The sequence below is a fragment of the Caloenas nicobarica genome, chromosome 1, assembly GCF_036013445.1.
Source record: "Caloenas nicobarica isolate bCalNic1 chromosome 1, bCalNic1.hap1, whole genome shotgun sequence".
NCBI classification, from domain to species: domain Eukaryota; kingdom Metazoa; phylum Chordata; class Aves; order Columbiformes; family Columbidae; genus Caloenas; species Caloenas nicobarica.
Genome location: NC_088245.1, coordinates 191,885,658 through 191,906,610, shown reverse-complemented (window position 1 = coordinate 191,906,610; position 20,953 = coordinate 191,885,658). Strand labels below are relative to the sequence as shown.

Below are 20,953 nucleotides of genomic sequence, written 5' to 3'. Positions count from 1 at the left end.
ACCTAACCGTTGTGTGAACAATCAACTCTGCAACTTGCAGCATGGAAGTCTGGAATTTTTTTTTTGCCTTTGGTTTGCAGCAGTTTAACAGGTACCCACTAGGTCTTTCAGAGAATAAGTGAGTTGACTGAAAGGAACATGGGAAGAAAGGAGTGGAGGGATCTGAAAGAATATCAGTGCTGCTTTTTCTGAAGCTTTTTTATTCTTTCTGTCTTCAAAATGTGCAGCCAGGGTTTTGTACTGTCACCAAAGTGAACTTCTGAACCAGGGTGGAAGGGGAGGATGAATCTGGAATAACTTGCTGATTTTGGCTTGAAAGTTTGAATGATGTTGAATTCATTTAAATTTTTTTTAAAATCCTGAAAGTCAGCTATTTTAAAAAACAAAAACAACAACAAAAACACACACACACACACAAAAGACAAACAAACAAACAAACCCCCACAAACAAACAAAAAAACCCCCAAAACGAAACAAAAAAACTCAGCCACTTAAAAGTGCTGCTGCTCTTCCAGATCTTTATTCTGTGATGGTTATAAACCTTCTCATTTCCAAGATAAATCTACAGGGTATTTATAGAGTATAAAGTGGTAGTATATTTAAATGAATTTGGTTTTGTGCCAACACTATTCTTTCACATAGTTTCCCCTCCTTGACTGATATATTTCTCAAAAGCAATGAGACCCCTCTCAGCTTTCATTTTGCTATGTGAAACAAGCCAACAAGCTGTTTCTTTCCTCTTGTTAATTTTTCTAAATGCAAGACCTTGAGCTTCAGGCTATTAATCTTCTTTTTGTAAGTTACCTCGAAGTCATTCATATATTTCCAATATTCCAGTCTACCTCAGCACTGATAAAGCCTCTAAACGTTGTGCCATTAAAAAAAAAATCATTAGCAGACATTTATTTTATGTACCACAGATTGCTTAATGAAAAACAATTGATCACTCAACTGCAAAATGACTCCCATCCACTTCTTATTCTGTTAGTAGTTCTTTGTGTATGTTTCATTTCAAATTTATTGCCACTGATAACCTATTTCAGCCCTGTAGTTATTCTTTCTGCAGAGTCTCATGTCTCCCTAGAGACAGTTCTTTTCTCCCTCATTTATTTTATAAATCACCGTCTTCTGCTTCTTCAATCATTTTATCTCGATGTCCTTCTTGTGTGAATCAAGACTGACAACAAATCAAAGGAAATAATCTGTGATCTTTAACAATTGTGTAATGTTTAAATTTATGAAGGATGGTAAGTGTTTGAAGAAATGTTTAATTTGACAGAGTCCTAATGACATGTGCATCTAGTCTTTTGTACTTTATTGTGCTCTGTATCAGGTTTTTTTCACCCCACTACTTTCCAAGTCCCTATTTCTTATATCCTTGCCATTTATATCACTTTCCATCTGGAAGGCCTATCTTGCAAATACGGTCAGACTTGTAACAGTGCAATATATACCATGTTCCCTGATGCTTATTGAAAACTGGAAGTGAATAGTGGAGTTTTTTGTATATCTGGCATTAGATTTGAACTTAAACTAGGACTATTTTTTGTCTTTTTATTGTAAATACATTTCCGTTGTTTTAAGAACAATCTGTCGTCATGTTCTGTAACTCAAAAAGGCACTCTAACCTCACCTCTGAAATAGGATAGCTTCACACCGTTCTAAGGCTTTCTATTGAAGATTTCATTACTCAGTGGGAAATCTTACCGTACTTTCATAAATAATTCGTATTAAGTTACAATTGTTAAATATTCTTTATGCTACAGGAGCATTGGCTCCTTGTTGGTTCATATGATAGACGTTAATTCTGAATAGCTGAATTCCAAACTAATACAATCTTAAGATGTACTGGAAGCTCTTTAGAAATCCCATCCCTTGCTGTTATGTCATTTTCCAGCTACAAGGCAGGGTGAAGAACAATTTACGTCCCATAATGTGAATGTGATGACAAGGCACAAAGATAACCTTGCGGATGTATCTATATTTTTATTGGCTGTGCCTTACCACCAGCATGTCTGTGTTACATGTCACTGCCACACTCCTCTACTGCAGGCACTATCAACATATTTCATAGAAACACTGTCATTAGAGGGAAAAGAGTTAATTCAGTGCTGGTTTCTAACACTTGAGTGGACTGGAGTGGTTCTGCTGGGATGGAACCACTCATGCTTATGCATTTTCTTCCTTGTCGCGTGGCCTTTCCCTTTAGTACCTTGTTGAACTCATCTGTGATACTAAGATCTGTGTTTTTGGAAGCATTGCAAAACCAGCAAATAAACAGAGCACTTAATAATGGTGAGGCTAAGACAAATTAGAACTTGCAAACTACAAAACTCATTGTATGGAAAGAACCTGCAGCTGAGTTACAGTGGTTTAACAGGCCACTACCAGCTGAGCGGTAGGTAGTGACTATGTGCCCAGAGCTCTCAGTCATCTGCATCTGCTCAATTACAAGGAAAATACAGTAATTTAAACTCTTTTCAGTGCAATCAAACTAAGTGTTTTTACTTTGCAGTTGAAGTGGTCTAAGAGTGCATGTGTTGTTATGACAGCCCAGTTACAATCAGCAATTTGCGAAAAAGTCGTCAGTTGATTGTGTTCTGGTATGTGACTGTACCCTGTCAAAAATCTTTCAGATCTGGAAGCTTAAGTTTCAAAAATATTATTGTGTTCTCAATCTTGCCCCCAGTCATAACAGGGCCTGTAACAAACTGGGACTTATATTTTATTCCCTCTGAGTTCCAGAAATGGCTGCGTGCAGGTAGTCAGGACCTCCTGAGGATGTTGAGACCTAAATGAGATGGGCAGGAATTTAATCATCTATAACTTAGAAGTCTGTAACTGATTTGGTGACTTGGGCTTGTCCAGAACATAGTTACTGCTCTTGGTTTGTGTCTAGTTCTTCCTGAACACTGGGGAGAAGGAAATATTTTGCCCTCTTAATAATAGTTTGATGATCACATTATTTGCTAAAAGAGGAGCTGAATTCTGGCTGTGGTGGGGTTTAAAGCTAACAGTACCTAAGTAGGCGTAAAACAGTGAAAAGGAGACTTGTTTTCTTTGCCTTTGCTGGGTGCTGGCTCTGGTCCCATATTGCAGTGAAGCACTTAACTTGTTTTCCATGCAAGAGTCAGTGGGAATTTGTATAAATAACATGGGACACGGGACCTAGGACCTAGGCCTGGTTTTCCTCCCTTGGAGGAGACCCATTCCCCCTGTGCAGTGCAGTCAGGCTCCCCTTCCCTACCCTGTCTCGTTGGTTCCATGAATCTTACTTTTTGCCCAGCAACTCAGTTTCATGAGTCTATGGAGAGTCTGTGTCCCAGAATATCTGTGGTTTGTTGGCGTGGGCATCGTTTTGAAAACCAGAAGCTGTAACTTCTGAGTTAGGCAGAAGCCAGCCTAGAATCCAGATCTCCTACATCTTGAGCATAAGCTCAAACAGCTGTTGTCCAAAGATGCTTTCACATCTTTGGCCGGTCCTCAAGGGACACAAAGCATTCAGAATTGGGAGTGTATGGCAGTGCAGCTGGGAAGCTCTGGATCCGCATTCTTACTGAGATATTATTTTGTGCCATTTAGATTTTTAAGAACTTCATTTTGTCTTTACAAGTTTCCGAACAGTTTTATATGAAATGAAGTGAATCTTTTAACTGGTCTGAGATAGGCACCAAGTGTAGAACTTTCCTGCCTCAACACTTAGCCTGGCAAAGTTAGAAGCAGTGGAGAAGTATTGCAGTAGGAATGTTGGACAAGTGTAAGTGTTCTTGATGTGTTATGAAGTACAGATTGAAATATTATTATTTTTATTATTAATTGAATGTAAATACAAAAAGGTTTTTTCTCTTCTTCAGACATCACTGATTTGCTTCTTCCTTTTTCTCTATAAGTTTTGGCTGACTTCATGTTGTTTCATTTACAATATACAAGAGTCTACTATAAGATAGCACAGCATATCTATTATATTATCCTTCATTGTATTTTACAGCCTCTCAGAGTTTCATTACTGATATTGAGCATTTTAAATTGTCATCAGAGAATGGGTCTATTTTGAAAAGCTGAAAATTGCCACATAGGATGAAACAGGCTATTCCAAATTATCGAAATAATTTATAAAGAGCAACACAATAAGGATTTTTGTTTACTTTAAAAGAAGGTGGAAATATTTACTCTACCACTTCTTATAAAAGTTAAAGATGGGTTGTTTTGACATGATTAAATATATGAAACTAATTGCATAGGTATACAGCTTCAGTTTTCCTGTTAAGTTTGTCCTGTAATATGATTTCTTTGTATGCCCTGAGAGTCTTTATCCAGTTTCATCACTGATTTCTATTTTGATAGGTTGCCCTATATATTTGGCAGAAAGGGGAAGGACCACATCTAACTCCAGTGCCTGAGTTTTGCACAGATGATGTGAACTCAGATAAGGTTGATCATTGCGCAACAACATTCAGTAATTTTCTGCCACTTTGTGTAAGTACCATATTTTAAATGCCACTTGCTTAGTAAATGTAAAACTCTTACTAAAATGCATAATACTAACTTTAAAAATCCCAAACCTTAAGAAAAAAAAATTTTATAAGTTAGGAAAAAAGGCTTGTTCTGGCATTTATCTGGTTTTGGATATACTTTCAGCCTTCTGTGGCACAGGATATTTCCTGGCAAACAATTATTTCATATGCTTTAATGAGTGTTTTTACTACAGTGTTTGAGCAGCTCGTGATCTATAAAATATTTCTCCGTACATTTCTCTGAGATACTGTAGTATAGATAATCTTTTTTCACAGATGGGAATTTAAAATTGTTGAGGCTAAAGATAAAATGGAATACAGTATTTCATGCATTAAATTACAACTCATCTCTTCTACCTCTAGGAGAATACATTTATGATATTATGGGTTAACTGTTGCTAGAGGCCAGGAGAGCAAAATTCTAGGTGCTAAAAAGGAAAACAAATAAAAATGTTAAATGATTTTATTATAATTGAGAAAATTCAAAGATTTATGCTTGTTCTGGCATTTAAGTTTCTTTATCCAAGTATTATACAGTTCAACATGTTCTCATAGTGAAAAATTTCAAATAAATTTTAAAAACCAGTGTTTTTCAGATGAATCATTCGCAAGTTCTACTATTCATTCTCTTTGCCTAACGGTATGTGTTTTAGTCCATCTTAGAATACTACATCAATGGAAAAAGTATTCAGTTAGTGTTATTTCAGGAATTTTAAACCACTAGTGACCTTTTTTCAAGAGACAAAAATATACTTTCTACTGTATTACTGATACATTATTCTACTTGATATGCTATACAATGAAAGGGCATTTTCTGTTTTGTTGTATGCACGAACATACATATAGTAACATGTTACAGGCAAGCCCTGCAATTTCATAATTTTTTTTGTTCTTTTCATATAGGGAGAGCCAGTGAAAAAGGAAGATGTCTTTGTTGCTGTAAAAACATGTCAGAAATTTCATGCAGACAGAAGTAAGTTGTTGGTTAATCAAGGTAGTATTACGTTCTATGCAATATAATTTATGAAATTAATATTTAAAAACCAAGCTGATATATGCTGTCTCTGTAGCTGTTTGGGGCTAAATGTTTGCAAAATCCACTGGGAAACATGAAAGCTGTGAAGTGTTTAAGATGAAAAGTTGTGGTCGTTTGATGTTTCATCATTAGTGGCTGGTTGGCAAAAATCTTGAAATTGAATACCTAAATTTAAATTATGCATAAAGTTAGCTTACATTATTGCAAATTGGAGTTGTTGCAATATTAATTAATATAGCAGCTATTAATATGCTTCAGTGAGTTTCCCTGAGATAATCGGTTCAGTTCTATTCCTTGTACTAGCAGTGAGAATGGTGCAGCTGTCTGGTGGCTGATCTAGAAAGCCGATAAAGCTGAAAGCTCTCTCCCCTCCTCCGTCCTTTTCTCCTGCCCTTCCTTCCAGTAGAATTTTGAACAGCTTAGGGTGCCATATTGCTTCTGTCTGTGGTCACCCTATGCAATTGGATGTACACAGGTGGTTTACAGTGCCTAGAATGGGAAATTTTGTCTCTTGTAGAAACCTGGTCATCTGTAGTACTTTGTCCAGTCCATGGCACACATCAAGAGTCCCCCAGGTATCTGACAGTATAGCATGTTTCATCTGGAAACTAGAGTGTTAAACAATTAACGACAGTCACCATGAAAATATGACCGTGATACCCATGGTAAAATCAACAACCAAAAAAAACCTGTCACTGCCCAACAAGATATGTCCAGTGAGTATTAAGTTCCTTCTCAGAGGCACAGAAAATAAAGGTGGAGACACTCAACTTCAGCTAATACACAGTGACGCTCAGCTGAGGTAGATCTGCTGTCTACAAAACTTGGAAGGAAAAGTTCCAAATCCGCTGATTCAACAGAAGACACTGTACCTACTTGATGCCAGCTACTGGTCCATCCTAGTTTACTTCTAGACATTTTGTTTATAAGGAAATTAGGGAATGGATTTATTTCCAGGAGTTTGCTTGAATTTTGTATGCCCGTGAATACTCCAGATACATAATATTGTCACCATTAGGCTTAGTTTGTTCATAAACGTAATTTAAAGCCAATTTATTATTGGAAAAAAAAAAATTTAAAATGAAGTAGTGGTTAGTAGCTCTACCGAAGTTGGCGGGGGGGGGGCGTTTGTCACACCTGTTGTCAGGGGACAGGATGAAGATAAAAACTCTGTTCTTAACTAAGTCCCCCTTTGCTGATGCATCCAAAACTGTAGGTTCTGTCACTTCTGAATTTAGACTATTTGCCAGTTGCTTTTTTTTTTCTTCACAATAAGATTTATGGATTTTTTTTCTTAATGCTACTGCACTCAATGAAGGCACATTTCTAGTATTTTAATGACCTAATCATTAGGCTATCTTTGAAGTAGCTTTTGACAAAACAAAATTGACTGTCCTGTAATTGGAGTTCACTGAAGAGTTCTCCTTTCTGGTTCCATATTTATTTTCTTACATCAAAATTAAAACAAACCTATCAAACCTAGAAAGTCAGAAAAGAACATAAGATATCAAAAAGATCATGTAAACATCTTTTAAGAAACACCTGTTGAAGACTGAGGAAAATTCTTGAACTTTCCTCACAGCTTCCAGTGTTATGCAATAGAGGATAATCTTACTCAAGATTTTGAAAGATTAATGGATGCCAGCTTCAGAGAGCTCCTTTTACCTGGTAAGTCATTTTTTATTGTATGCCAAAAAACTACATTAGTGCAACATTAAGGCTTGGAATTCGGTGTGCAAAAGCAGCTACATTTTACTTCAGAATATGCTTCAGATACAACTCTCCTTCTTATACACACTGTATATGGTTATATAAGAAAATTTTAAAACTGTGAACATGCACTGAGGTTCTAGAAGTAGCACAAAGTATAATTAAGAGCTTAGAGCTGATCTTTTATAAGTATTGCTGTAGTGCAGTATTAAAACTTCCATGCGATCACAAGTATTAATACATATTGATAAATATATACATCAACAGCTAGTCAGAAATTTCAAATAGTAGTTGTTTGGAACATACGAGTTGTTAGAAACTACTAAGTATTGTGGGATTCAGTTTACAATAGACATTAGTCTGGATGATGACACTTCAGTCAAAACAAAAAAGGAAAAGAGAAAGACATTTCAGCTAATAGCCCCCTTTTTCGACCAGTTAGCTGAGATGACACTCAGGTCCTTGCTTCAGTGAACTTTTCTCATTTATACAAAAAAAAAAGTGGCACTCCACTGAAGAAATTGAGAGGCTCAATCCTAATCGCGGATAGTTCTATATGTCAGAGCACCCTGCTGGTGTTGAGCTCCTTGGCCGGAGAAAGGTGAAACAGCCTTTACAGGTGCGACTCTTCCGTCAGGTGAAGGTTGAAAGCGTTTTGTATATCTGTGACATTCCTGTTTCTGAAAGCTTTCTGATTTTGTTCTTCTGAGAAACATTTTTGAGATAGAACATTTCCACAAAACAAGAAAATAATTACCTGCCTACTTGGGTTTTTTAGTTCTATTGGAGGGGGGCAGTTTTCATGGCATTGTCTGTCAATTAATGCATGATTATGCAGTTGTTATATGATGTCATGTGACTTTTTAGTACATAGGAGGTAGAGTTAATGTATAGTGAAATTCCTGGCTTTGTTTCAAAACTCCACTGTCATGTTGTATGGACATATTTTTTGTACATAATTCGCTTTGAGAGGAGTTTTAAATGTCTAAAACTTTTAAAAGCAATATCATCCATTGCACAATGCTAGAGAAGTGAAATTATATTTTTTCCAAATATTAAAGCCTTTACATTAGTGCATTGAATTCTTAATACTCTCTCTCAACAGTCACCTTTCAATTCATTTTAATCTTATCAAACTGACAGTTAAGAATAATAAATCTTACAAGTCTCTGCGTGATTGAGAAAAGTGAGCAAGTAAGTAGGCAGCAAACATCACATTAGGTGATAGATGATTCCAGCAAGGGGCTAAAATGAGTTGTTCACAAGTGTCAGAATTATATAGCAATAATGGGAAGTTCTATAAATATTTCCTCCATTAAAAGAGCTCACTACTACTAATGAGACCTAATGGATGGTGTCAAAGAACATAAAGCAGAGGAACAATGATGATAGAATCCTAGAATGTCCTGAGTTGTAAGGGACCCACAAGGATCATGAGTCCAACTCCTGTCCCTGCACAGGACAACCCCACAGTTCACACCGTGTGTCTGAGGCCTTGTCCAGTCTCTTCTTGAACACCGTCAGGTTGGGGCCGTGACACCTCCCTGGGGAGCCTGTTCCCATGCTCCACCACCCGCTGGGGGAAGAACCTTTTCCTAATGTCCAACCTCAACCTCCCCTGGCACATCTTCCTGCCATTCCCTCGGGTTCTGTCACTGGTTGCTAAAGAGAAGAGCTCAGCGCCTGCCCCTCCTCCTCCCCTTGTGAGGAAGCTGCAGCCGCCATGAGGCCTCCCCTCAGTCTCCTCTTCTCCAGGCTGAACAAACCCAGTGACTTTAGCCACTCCTTACACGGCTTCCTCTCTAAACCCCCTCACCAAGTTTGTAGTCTTCCTTTGGACACTCTCTAATAGCTTTATATCCTTTTTATCCTGTGTTGCCCAGAACTGCACCCAGTGCTCCAGGTGAGGCTGCACCAGTGCAGAGCAGAGCGGGACAATCCCCTCCCTGCCCGGCTGGCCATGCTGGGCTGGATGCACCCAGGACATGGTTGGCCCTCTTGGCTGCCAGGGCACACCGTGACAAACATCCTTTTTGTCTCCCAAAACTTGTTCTTCTGTGCTTCTTGGTCAGTGATGCATGAAAAGCACATTTGTGCAGGCAGACCTGAAAACTGCCACCAGCCGGGAGCCCTTCCAAGCACAGGCAGGAATCCCTGGGGAAAAGTAGCCCAGGGAAGAGCAGAGCTGGCTCCCACTCCAAATCTGCAATGGCAAGAGAGCCTAAGAGCATCAGGGCACAAGTAGTGCCTTGGAGGCGCAAGAGCAGCAGACAAGAACCTCGCCAAGATGGCCCAGAGGAGCTCTGACAAGGGCCTGTGCTCAATGCTACAGAGGACAAGAAGCAACCCCGCGAGGCCACTCTTGGGGCCCACCCTGGGACTCTAGAAAGCTTCTTCCCCCCAGATGTGGGGCATGAGGGCCACCTTTGTGGAGCAGAAGCAGCAGGCCCCTAGCCAAAATGGCCCAAGGGAGCCCTGGCAAGACTCAATAATCTTAAGGGTGTCTTCCAGCCAAAATCGTTCTGTGATCCTATGACATCTGCTACTAGCCTGTTCATGGTCAGGTCATCCTCTTGGAAAGAAGTCCTGAGTTGTTTTGTGGTTTTGACCATCTTTCTCCTTGCACTTCAGTAGCCTTCATCCTTGATGTCTTTCTTGAAAGTAATGGCAGCTCTCTCAGCCTTTGTCTTGCCCCTGCTAGTCATCTTCTTCTATAGGCCCTCCATGCCCCTAGTCAGCTGCTTAGTCTTTGCCTTCATCCCAGATGGGGTTGTTCGTTCTTGAACCTGAGGAATGAGAAAGGTCCCTAGCAGTACAGTTGAGTTCTCACCAGGGCTTTTGCACAATGCTTGCCTTTCCTATGGAGATATCTTGCATGACACACAAGAATGTGATTACCCATATCCTATCTGTGACTCATAGTCACCCTGGGATCTACTCATGCTTCCAGGTACATTTGCCTACTCCAGTGTTTCCAAGCTGGAGAGAAACTGATGATGCTCACCTGACATTGTGTTACTTGCAGTTTTTCATGCATGGTTTATTGATGTGGGGGCTGTCCCTTCAGTCAGAGCTTCAGCTGGAATGGAGTGCGGGGGCCATAGAAACATACCATGGGATACAGCTTTTTTTTCTGGTTCATGAATGCTGTGACATCCAGAATATGATGTGAATGAATGAACCTTTTGGAGAAGGCAGGAAGCCTACTTAGTGTGAACGACGTTTTTCTGCAATCTAAATTCAAAAGACTTGACCATAAACTTCACTGTTTCATACATTGGATGGCATCAGAGCATGAAGGGTGGAGCCTGAGAGATGTTTTAATGAGGCTTTCACCCATCAGTAGCGTGCTGGAGTCCAGCGCCACGCAGTCACAACCAGCAGATCCTGCTCTCCACCAGCTCATCTAAGTCCTGACCATTTATTTTTTAAAATGGAAGAGGTCATTGATTTTAATCTGATCATTCTCTTCCAAACACCCTGCAGATGTTTGACTTTTTTTGTGTTACCCATAATTTACTCACTTCTGGATGTAATTTAAACATTTATAGCATCATTCTTAGAATTTTGTGTGGTCACTGTTAAATGTTTATGTCAAATGGCAAACTAATGAGAAAAGGATTGCTCTTGTAGGGAAGCAGTAAGCAGTCTTGGTTTGTAAGGAATCTCCATGGGATAAAAATTGCTTGTATGATATTTATGAATGTCCTTCTCTGAGTGTGTCTCCACAGACAGATGCTTTTGAGCATTAACATGACATTGCTGTCAGATATGATGTCTATAACATAAGTGTAATATTTCAAAAGGTGCATTTGGTCTGTTTCTGATTCAGAATATTTTACATGCTGTACAGTTGGATGTGCTGGTTTTAAAATGTGACAGTTTCAGTACTGGAAGAATGATTGATTTGTGATAGTGTTCATGCTGATGTGTGCTATAATGTCTACCACAGCAAGTGTAAAAGTAATGAATACCATACTTTGGTTAGCAAAAATGTAAACATCACATTTTCAATGTAATATGAGTGAAATTATAGTAATTTAAAAAAATGTATTGCTAGATAAGTAAAACTGCCCTGACTGGCTTTCATAAAAATGTAAAATCTTTTGTCTCTAAATATTGTAGGAAAGAAAAAAGAATGAACATTCAGAACCATGGTGCTGTATTTGAAACAGCATTTTCATTACCATGCAAAGGAATGTGTCAGTCAACAAGATGCATAAATGCTTTGATCAGGTACTTATTTTAATCAAGTTACTTACGTTTCGATGTCAACGATTGTTTTGCAGTACCAGTTGTAAAGCAGACCTGGGAAAGAGAAGCTGCTCTTTTTGAATACTACAGTGACTATGCAGACATCACCATTCCTACTATCGATTTAGGCATACCTAATACGGACAGAGGTGAGCTACTGACTGTTGTCAGTTTTGTACAAATAACTGTCTAAAGATGGTATGTTTTAGGGGTGATATGTGTATTTCATGTTTAGCATATAATTTAGAAATTCTTTATTTCTAGAGCACATTTGTGCTGCCTAAAGTAAAAAAAAAATGCTTTTGCCACACAGGAAATGGATGGAGAATACAGTTCACCCACGTATGTAGAAAGTTCTTTGTAGTAGAAAAGTAAATACTGTGAGTATGAAAGCATGGTACACTGAAACACTCCAAGAGACAAAAATTGGTGTTGTTCCTCTGGGTAGGTGTAATAACTCTTGAGTTATTGACCATCTTGAGTAAGATCATCAATACTGGCAGAAGTCATTGATTTATGTCAGAAGACCTAGACAGTGCCAGCTGGCTACTGAGCATAAACTCCCAGTCGTCTGTTTTTTAAGTATTATAGTACATGTTGGTGCCTAGTATGTCTTGAGTTAAGCACTAAAACTAAATGTTCAGATTAGAAGACCTTTTTATGACGAATAATGTGGTTTTGAAGTAATATAGTTTTTGTTTGAATAGAAAAAAGGGTATGGACATGATGGCTTCTGCGAGTTCTTTAATTTTAGGGTTTTTTCTTTCATTTGATCTATCATTCTTAGGCTTTTAGTCTCTGCTAGAATTTACTGCCTTCTGGATTAGAGGTGCCCAAGCCTGTTGGCTTTATCTGTCTCACTAGGTTGGTTGTTCTGATCTCTGGATTATTTCCAGCTGCCCTTTTTTTTTTTGTCCTCCAGAGGGTCTGTGAGATGCAGAGAGAAAACAGGCAGGGATTTCTGTTTGCCTGGGTGCAGTGGGAGATGTGCAACCAGTGAGTGTTTTCAGGAGGCAGCAGAGCTGCTGAGCACATGGGGATCACCCGTAGATGATGCGCCCAGTGGTTCTGGTCACACCAGGGGAAAGGGACCTTCCACACTCAGCCCGTGAGCGTTGCTGTGGGGAGCAGTGGGACCTGGAGGCTACTGGTGTTCTAAACTAAGCAAATTGTGCTGAGTTTGCTCTAATACTCATTCTGAACAAGGATATTTTACTTCTCAACTCCTAGTAAAGGGTGGTTTACCTCTCAGCTTCATTATAGTCTTGTGATAAACACTAAGGCCTTTCCTTGGAGGAAGTTATCAGGACCTGAGTTGCTGGTGATCAGTACGGTAGATTAATGTAGACTTAAATATTTATATATATGTGTGTGTGTGTATATATATATATTTACATATAAAAGCAATGGACCTGTCTGGTACATTATGAAATACTATGAAAATATCTTGGTGTATTTTATAGAACATTTTTCTATCATATTCTCCTTATTACAAAATCTCATTTTATTTAAATGTATATATTCTGTTATTTCTCTTCCTTTAGGTCACTGTGGGAAAACTTTTGCCATTTTGGAAAGGTTTTTGAATCATAGCTCTCCCAGAACCCCTTGGTTAGTCATAGTGGATGATGACACATTGATAAGGTATACATTGCAATACTTCAGGAATTACCACTGTTCGTATTGATAGCAGTTTTAGCAGTATTCATCTCTTCTATGTTTAAGGCATACATCTGTTTTATTAGTTAAGTAGCTTTGTATTCCTTTAAGGAAAAAAATTGTCACTTTCCGTCAGCGGTCCTTGATTGATATTAAAAACAGTGTGATCTTCTAACTTGATAGAAGCAATGCATACTGGTGTTATTGTGTAATCATATCATCTGAATGTGACCAAAATGATTCTGTGATTACACATTGTGATTCTTCACTGCAGGTGTGTCTGAGCTGATTGGGTTTAGTTATTTGCTAATACACTTTCTAAGATGTATTCTTCACATAAATGTGCCTGAAGCAAGGTGCCCCAAGATAGGGTCAGTTGTCAGAGCCACTCAGAAGTGTTCAGGGACTTGCTTTTGTTAAAGAATTAGATTCCATGAACATGAAAACTGACACTGCAGTATGAGTGAAATAAGGCCCAGTGATCAACCAGCAGGATCATGAACATGAGAATAAATGGTTCAAGACAATACTTTCCAATAAATCACGTGACAGAAGAAGAATTTGGAGGAAGCTATAATTGTAGAATTGTAATATTCGTATAACTATATCTACCTTTTTGTTTTCAGTTCCTGGGGTGAGAAGATCATTTGCAGAGATCTTACCATTGTTTGGAAAAAAAATAATTTCATGTTTTCTCTTCAGTGAGACTTAGTTTTCCTGAGAAACTTTGCCTACTCCTTCAGAAAAATATTTTAAGCTAATGAATTCATCATTTGGCCAGATTCAGTAGTCATATATCACAGTAAATAACTGATCATAAATTTCTGTTTAAAAATTTGTAGCTCTGTTTTATGTAGAATTGCTAAATTTCTCTTATCATTTTTGTGCTATTTGCTAGAATGTCATTTAGGCTAGCAATGTCTGTTTTAAGATTACTGTCTACATGCTTATTTTTTTACTGGATTTTCATATTATAGTATCTTCAGACTCCGGAAATTACTCAGCTGCTATGACCCAAATGAACCAGTGTTTCTTGGAGAGCGTTACGGTTACGGCTTGGGAACAGGAGGATATAGTTATATCACTGGCGGAGGAGGGTAATTTGTTTAAACACCTACTGAGATCTACAGCAGTCCCTGCTTTGAATGCAGATATTTTGAATTACAACACAAATCAGTTTCAACAGAGGCAGTGATATTTCCTAGTATGATTAAAATGTAATGATGCTCAAAGACCCTGATGTCCTAATGAGTTAGAAGTTGTGCAGCCTGTTGGGAACAGATTGTAGAGCAAAGCAGTTGGTGCTGAGGATGATGGTCATTATGGCTCTACTGGTCCTGTGCACTGAGTGCGTATTATCGGTTATCAGCACCACACGTTCTCCTGGTGCACATCATGCAGCCTTATTCCCTCTGATAGAATTCATTCTGCGTGTTCAGAGACCGTCTTACAATGTGACTCGAAGTGTAGTAAGCAGAGACAATTGGGATAGTTGCCTAAAAAAAATTGCACTTCTGATCTGAACTGTTGTGGAGTTTGCAGGAGAACCTGGAGCAGCACACCTAGTGATACAAATTGCCGCAATGAAAATACACCTTCGTGTTCTCTTTCTTTGTCCAAGCATGGAGAAAAATGATCATGATTCTCCTTTTGTTTTTGAATTTCACGTGATGATTTATGGAGAGGTAGCTGAGCAAGGAGTTTGATGTCAATGTCTTGGAAAATAGTTTCTCATAGAAAGAGATCATTGTGGGTTGATCTCATGCACGAAACACAAGGGTTCCTGTGATTGTATGCGAAATTTCATTTCAATTAATGTGTATATGGACTTTCAGGTTGGCTCGTCTTGCAGTAAGAACCATTTTAAGACTCTGATCTGTCCATCTTGTGTGTTCAAAGCAAGTAGTGTGGACATCTGAATGTCCTTAGTGTCTTTCTCTGGCTATAACAACTTTACTAGATTCTTATTCATCCATGAGTAAATAAAAATCAGTTGACTGGCTTTCTCATTTTTTTGCATAGTTGCATAAGATCTTACTTAAGTGGGGTTTATGCTTGAGTTAAGAAATAAACTTTTTACTGGTGGTGGTATGTTTATGGGTTACCAGTATTATACTTCTATATGGTTTTAGTGTTTGTCTCTTAGTTTCTATTCTGTCACCTAGATGTGGAAGTTTGGGGTTATTTTCATTCTCAGGTTTGAGCAGATGGAGGCACAGATCATCCATCTTGCGCCATACCTTAATTTTGAGAAGGTTTGCTCTAAGTGAAGAATTCTATATAACTGAAGGGATACAGTCCAGATAATCAACTAGCAAATATATTCCCCAAATCTGTGCAATTTACGTCACACCTTCTGTGTAGCAACACAGGCTGGTCACAAGTCCCAACTATTTTTTGGTTTGGTTTGGTTTTTTCAATGCTCTAGCTTATTTTTCCTTCTCTGTTTGATCTGAGTACTGAGATACAATTTCCTATTGTGCTTCTTTTTTTTTTTTTTTAAATTCTTACAATACATGCAGTTTTCAAAGTTGCAGTGATAGTGATGGAATATTTTACAACTTTAATCTGGCAATATTCTCAGGTCAGGTTTTTTTTGCCTCAGCTTTCAGTACCTGTAGAAGTTTTGCGATGTCCCAGTGTCAAGCAAAGGATTGTCACATAGTGAATGAACTCAAGAAGCCATGTAGCGACTTCAGAGTGTGAATCTTATTAGTATAACTTGTAGTATCTAGAGTAGCCTGTATTCTGGTGAGACTGGGTGGCTTCAGAAAAGGCAACTATGGAACACTAGGCAAGAGTATATTCCCTCAGCTGTTGAATTTAAGATCCCATCATGTTTCTGGTCTATTTAAGGCTTATTTAAGTGATAATGATCTAACAGCTCCAGGCTTTGGTTGGTATTTAGATGAGCAAGAAAATCAGAATGAACAGAAGAGCCTTGCAATGGCTTCAAGGAACATTTTTTCTTTATGGAGGGAACTTGGTATAACAGAGGATTCAAGGAATGACACTTCAGGTTTAGAGTTCTTTTCATTTAATTGCTACAGGATAACTAACGACAATACATTTGAGTAAGATAGAGGAGAATATCCGTTTAAAGTCCTAGGCAAATTAAGGAGGAATTATCAGCTGTGGCAGAAATGGTGGCTAGCTAAGTAATTGTTGGAATAACAACAATTGGCGTAATTGGTACAATTAATTTTCATTATATAATTTTCATTATATGAAGTAATTATCTTTCAGAAAATGCCTCTTGCACTACTTGTCAGTGCTGACTTCCCAAATTCTGAAATTTCAGAGATGTTGCACCAGAGGGCTACATTTTGTCCTGCAGTTTCATATCGTTTAGCAATATTTATTATTTACGGTAATTTGGCTTCTCTAGATGTCATTGTCTTATACGTTTCATTTGCTTTTTCATTCAGGATGGTTTTCAGCAGAACAGCTGTTCAGAAACTACTTGCTAGTAAATGCCGGTGTTACAGCATGGATGCGCCTGATGATATGGTCCTGGGGATGTGTTTCAGTGGCTTAGGAGTCCCTATAACACATAGTCCACTCTTTCATCAGGTCAGAGAGTTATTTTTCCTAGTATTTAAAATATATTTTATTCTTTTAAGTATACACGTAAACCAGGACTCATTAATATTGCAAACTCTATCAACGTGTAGTAACTATAGCCAGGAGACTGCTGCTGTACCTTATTTCTCTCCAGAACAAGTTTGATCAAGGAAGTAAGAATATTCTCGAAGTGTGGATTACTACAGTGCTTCAATAGTTGATAAGATATTTCAGTTATCCTGCAACTATGTTTTATGAAAAATGCAGTCAGAGGTGGGAACTTTGAAAAACTAATAGAATTAGGAGCCACATACTTTGAATACTTGTGATATATCTGCTAAGAAAAGAAAAAAAGCCAGATGACAGTACTATTTTATTCAGGTAATGGAGCACTGACTGTAAAATTTTTCAGTAAATTTATTTTCTCCACTTATCCAATTTTTCTTTTGGTTCAGTATTTGCTATTCAGAAATATCTCATTAGTGAAGATGTAAAAGTATAACTGTTGCTTTTGCGGGAGATTCTAAAGAATGGTATAAATATATAAATTGCCTTATGCTAGTACAAGGGAAAAAGAGGTTATGAAACATAATTTCCTTGTGAGTATATTCTCCATTTTGAGAAAAGTTGAGTTGGAACAGATTTTAATCTTGTTTGTGTCTTCCAGAATATTTAACAATCTAATTGTAACTGTCACAGTGGAAAACACAATGCATTGAGTCCCAGAGAAATTTGCTGCCTTATAAACCAAATAAACACCTTCCTCCCATGGTATTAAAGAGAAGCAGCACTTATGATTTTTCCCAAATAGTGCATTTTTTTTTAAATCAGCATTTCCATCAGCGTAGTGTTCCATGTTTTTCAGGTGTTAATCGAGTTTAAAAACTGGGAAGACCTTGTGTATCTGGATATGAACTGCAATTAATAGGCTACTTGAAAATTAGTAAATTGCCATGTAATTCAAAGCAGCTGTCAGTGCAGGGGAGGAAGTTTGCTATTTAAATTACCAGGTTTTCCTATATTAAGATTTTCTTTCTGATTACATATACTATTTAGAGAAATGGGAAGGCTAAGAATGCACTATTCAATATTTTAATTTATTGTCCATCTAAAAAAAATCAATCTGTTTACTTTCCTGTTTTGTTTATCATTGCTTACTCCTCTCAGTGTAAGTATTAAAGAAAGCAAGTAATGCGTCTTATAAAATTAACAGAGTTAAAATAAGCATTCTGTGGTTTAAAAATCAAAATTTTAAAAAAACCACCACCACATATTCAGATTTCTTAATATCAAATTCTGTTGCCTAGGGTTATGGCTGTTTTGTATACAGAACTGCATGAAGAACGCAGCATGTAGAATTCATTAATACCACTGTGAGTAGGTGAAGGGAGCGGTATTAAATCAGTTACTAGCTTAGGCATCAAATCAGTGGTTCAGAATCCAAATCCTGCAATTTTCTTCCCATGTTTTACATCTAGAAAAAAAAAAAAGTGTGCCTTTCATACATTTCTCTTTACAGAAACTCTATTTACAATGGCAAAATCAAGTTATTTTACCAGAGACCACTACAGGTTGGGCTTTTTTATATGATGATGCACTTACAGGCCATTAAACTGTCAGAGGAAATGAAATGTGCTTGGTGCATTAGGAAGTCAGCTGCATCTTGTAGCTGTGGTGTAATTCTGTCTCTTTTGATATAACCTGACAAAGAAGAGCAATGCAATTTTCCAGCACCACAATATTTCACGCCTTTGGTAATGTTTCTCTGTCATAAAACTTTGTGTATTTCAGCCGCTTCTGGCATTATTAGGATCCTACAATCACACTGGCAGCACTGGCAACTCTTGTTTAGAGGAGGAGCAAGAGAATATTACTTAAAATCATTGTGTCATTATTGAACCAAAACTGTATATTTGAAAAGATGCAATACAAGCTACACTGTTTATCACTTGCTTTCATAAATGGTGGCCATTTAATCCTCAGAAATAGAGCATATTGAATATCTGTGTACTTCTTAGCATGATGACTGCAGCACGAGTTGACAAGCTAAACTAATGCCTATCGGTTCATTTAGCAGAATGATGTAAAAACCCCCTTCGTTATCATCTCATGTATTTTGTCAGTGCCACATTGCGTTGTTACGATACAGAGGCCACTGAACGGCGATACTTTCTTCTTCTAAAATTATTCCTCCTCACCGAGTACTTGTGGTTTTGGTTTATTCTTCCATTTTAGGCAAGGCCAATGGACTACCCAAAAGGCTACCTTTCTCACCAAATCCCAGTATCGTTTCACAAGCATTGGAATATTGATCCAGTGAAGGTGTATTTCACATGGCTGGCACCAAACACAGAAGAGTCGCTTGGTGGAAAGAAAGTTGGATATAACAGAGAGGATTTATAAGCAGTAGAAGAATGTAAGTGTTGATTAACGTACTGCAGATGAGAGACCATCACTGCTGTGATTTTTATGTTGTTCTCACATTGTTCGTCTGTTCATGACATAGAAGGCAATGTTTTGTTCCTGTTGGTCACATTCCTTCAGAGCGACAGAAGGCGACACCTAATTGACTTTTGGGTTCTTTTTTTACACTTGGTTTCTTTTTAAAATGTTTTGGGGTTTTGTCTACCAATGAACTTGACACACATTTAAAATGTCTCATACAACTTCGTCCGTGTTCTGGTTTGGACTTCGAGTCAGGCAGCATCAATTTAAATTTTCTTCCTTTGTTCTGTCAAAACCTGAAGTTATGTATTTGGGAGCCTAATACTGAACATGTGTTAAACATCTATTGACCATCATCTCTCATTGACCTGCAGACAACAGTTCCCTAAACTGTTCTGGAACAGATTCTTGATAAATCAGAGAGGAGACATGATTTCGTTTCTGTGGCCAGGAGCTGGTTTCTGTGGAGGCTGTGTTCCTTTATACTCATTTCAGTTAGAAATATTGTAGTTTCCAGGGACAGGTGGACAAGGCATGAACCACTGTTGTACCTTGTAAGTTTATTAGCGTTTGTGAGGAATGTCATGTTTAAAATGGGAAAAAAGGTTAAGGACAGGAATTTCTTACACGGCCACGGGAGGTCGCTGTGGCTCCTTTAGAAACCTAAGTCACTGTGTATCTATTTGGCAACTATAAATATGACTCTTAAGGATTTTTGCAGAACTAACACTTCAGTATTTCTGATGTGTGCATTTCAATAGTATATGGATGCCAGCTTTAAAAAGTTTGTAGTATTCCTAATTTATATCATCAAGGTAAGTAATTTTATGCATACAACATGTAAAGAGTAATTCATATTTAAAATATTCTTGATTTTTTTCTTTGAGTAATTCAGTTTTGTAAAAATGTTTGTACAAAAACTGGCTTTAGGACATTCTAACCTAATTTTGATACTGTAAAACTGCTCCTTTTAAGATGACAGTATATGGCATTTTTATGCTGTTATTTAACTTCACTTGCTATATTGCAACCAAATACGGGGTCTTAAAGCCATATTGCTGGTGCAATTTGTGTTTTTGTTTTCTTTTAGTAAGTTAAAAATTGATTCGACTCCAAAAGTGATGCAATACTTGCTCTTAAGTCAAAGTAGGGTGTTGATTCCTGTTCCAGTAAGAACTGGAGTTGTATAAACTTTTGTTGGTGAATGTAGCTTGTGGAATTTTAAGCATTTGAATAGCAAGCACATATAATAGATTCAAGTTATAATCCAAATAGGAGCAATCCATGTTATGTCTTTTTTAGTTTTTCTTCCCACTATCAGTGCCTTAAACAGTAGACATTGTACTGATGCCAGGACTATGGTCTCCAGTACCATGGGTGAATTGTCAATCATGTTTGCTGTTTAGAAGTGTGAGAGCTGAAAGCTGAATAAAAGCATTCTTCTTTAATCTTTTGTGCCTTCTTTCTCTTTGCAAACCGAGTACAGGATTATTTAAGCACCCATGTCATGATTTTATCATCTGAATAGTGTTCTATGGTCAGTTGTACTAAAAGGCAGCTTAAACATTTTTTGGTCATATTCTGTCCTGACATGCTTCCCCAGATTAGGTTAATTTTCAAGTGTCTAGTTTTGTGCAAATTAAAAATGTTTTTGCAGTAGACATGTCATGTGATTGGGAATCTTGGTGTTATCACAGAATATGTCCTTATCAAGTTCTCCAAATGTCTTGCAACATGGTCTAATCACTGCCCACTTCAAACTGGTGATATT

General features: G+C 37.7%; 1 protein-coding gene across 1 annotated transcript in view; it reads left to right on the top strand.

The window, feature by feature from the left end:
- The window catches only part of B3GLCT (beta 3-glucosyltransferase), a 62,898-nt gene extending 42,297 nt beyond the window's left edge, over positions 1-20,601 (top strand). The window contains exons 9-15 of the mRNA XM_065627108.1: positions 4,345-4,476; positions 5,418-5,487; positions 11,550-11,663; positions 13,059-13,158; positions 14,151-14,270; positions 16,602-16,746; positions 18,973-20,601. Coding sequence (XP_065483180.1) covers positions 4,345-4,476; positions 5,418-5,487; positions 11,550-11,663; positions 13,059-13,158; positions 14,151-14,270; positions 16,602-16,746; positions 18,973-19,140 — 849 coding nt within the window. The 3' untranslated portion in view covers positions 19,141-20,601. The remainder of the gene's footprint in view (positions 1-4,344; positions 4,477-5,417; positions 5,488-11,549; positions 11,664-13,058; positions 13,159-14,150; positions 14,271-16,601; positions 16,747-18,972) is intronic.
- The last annotated feature ends 352 nt before the right edge of the window (positions 20,602-20,953 follow it).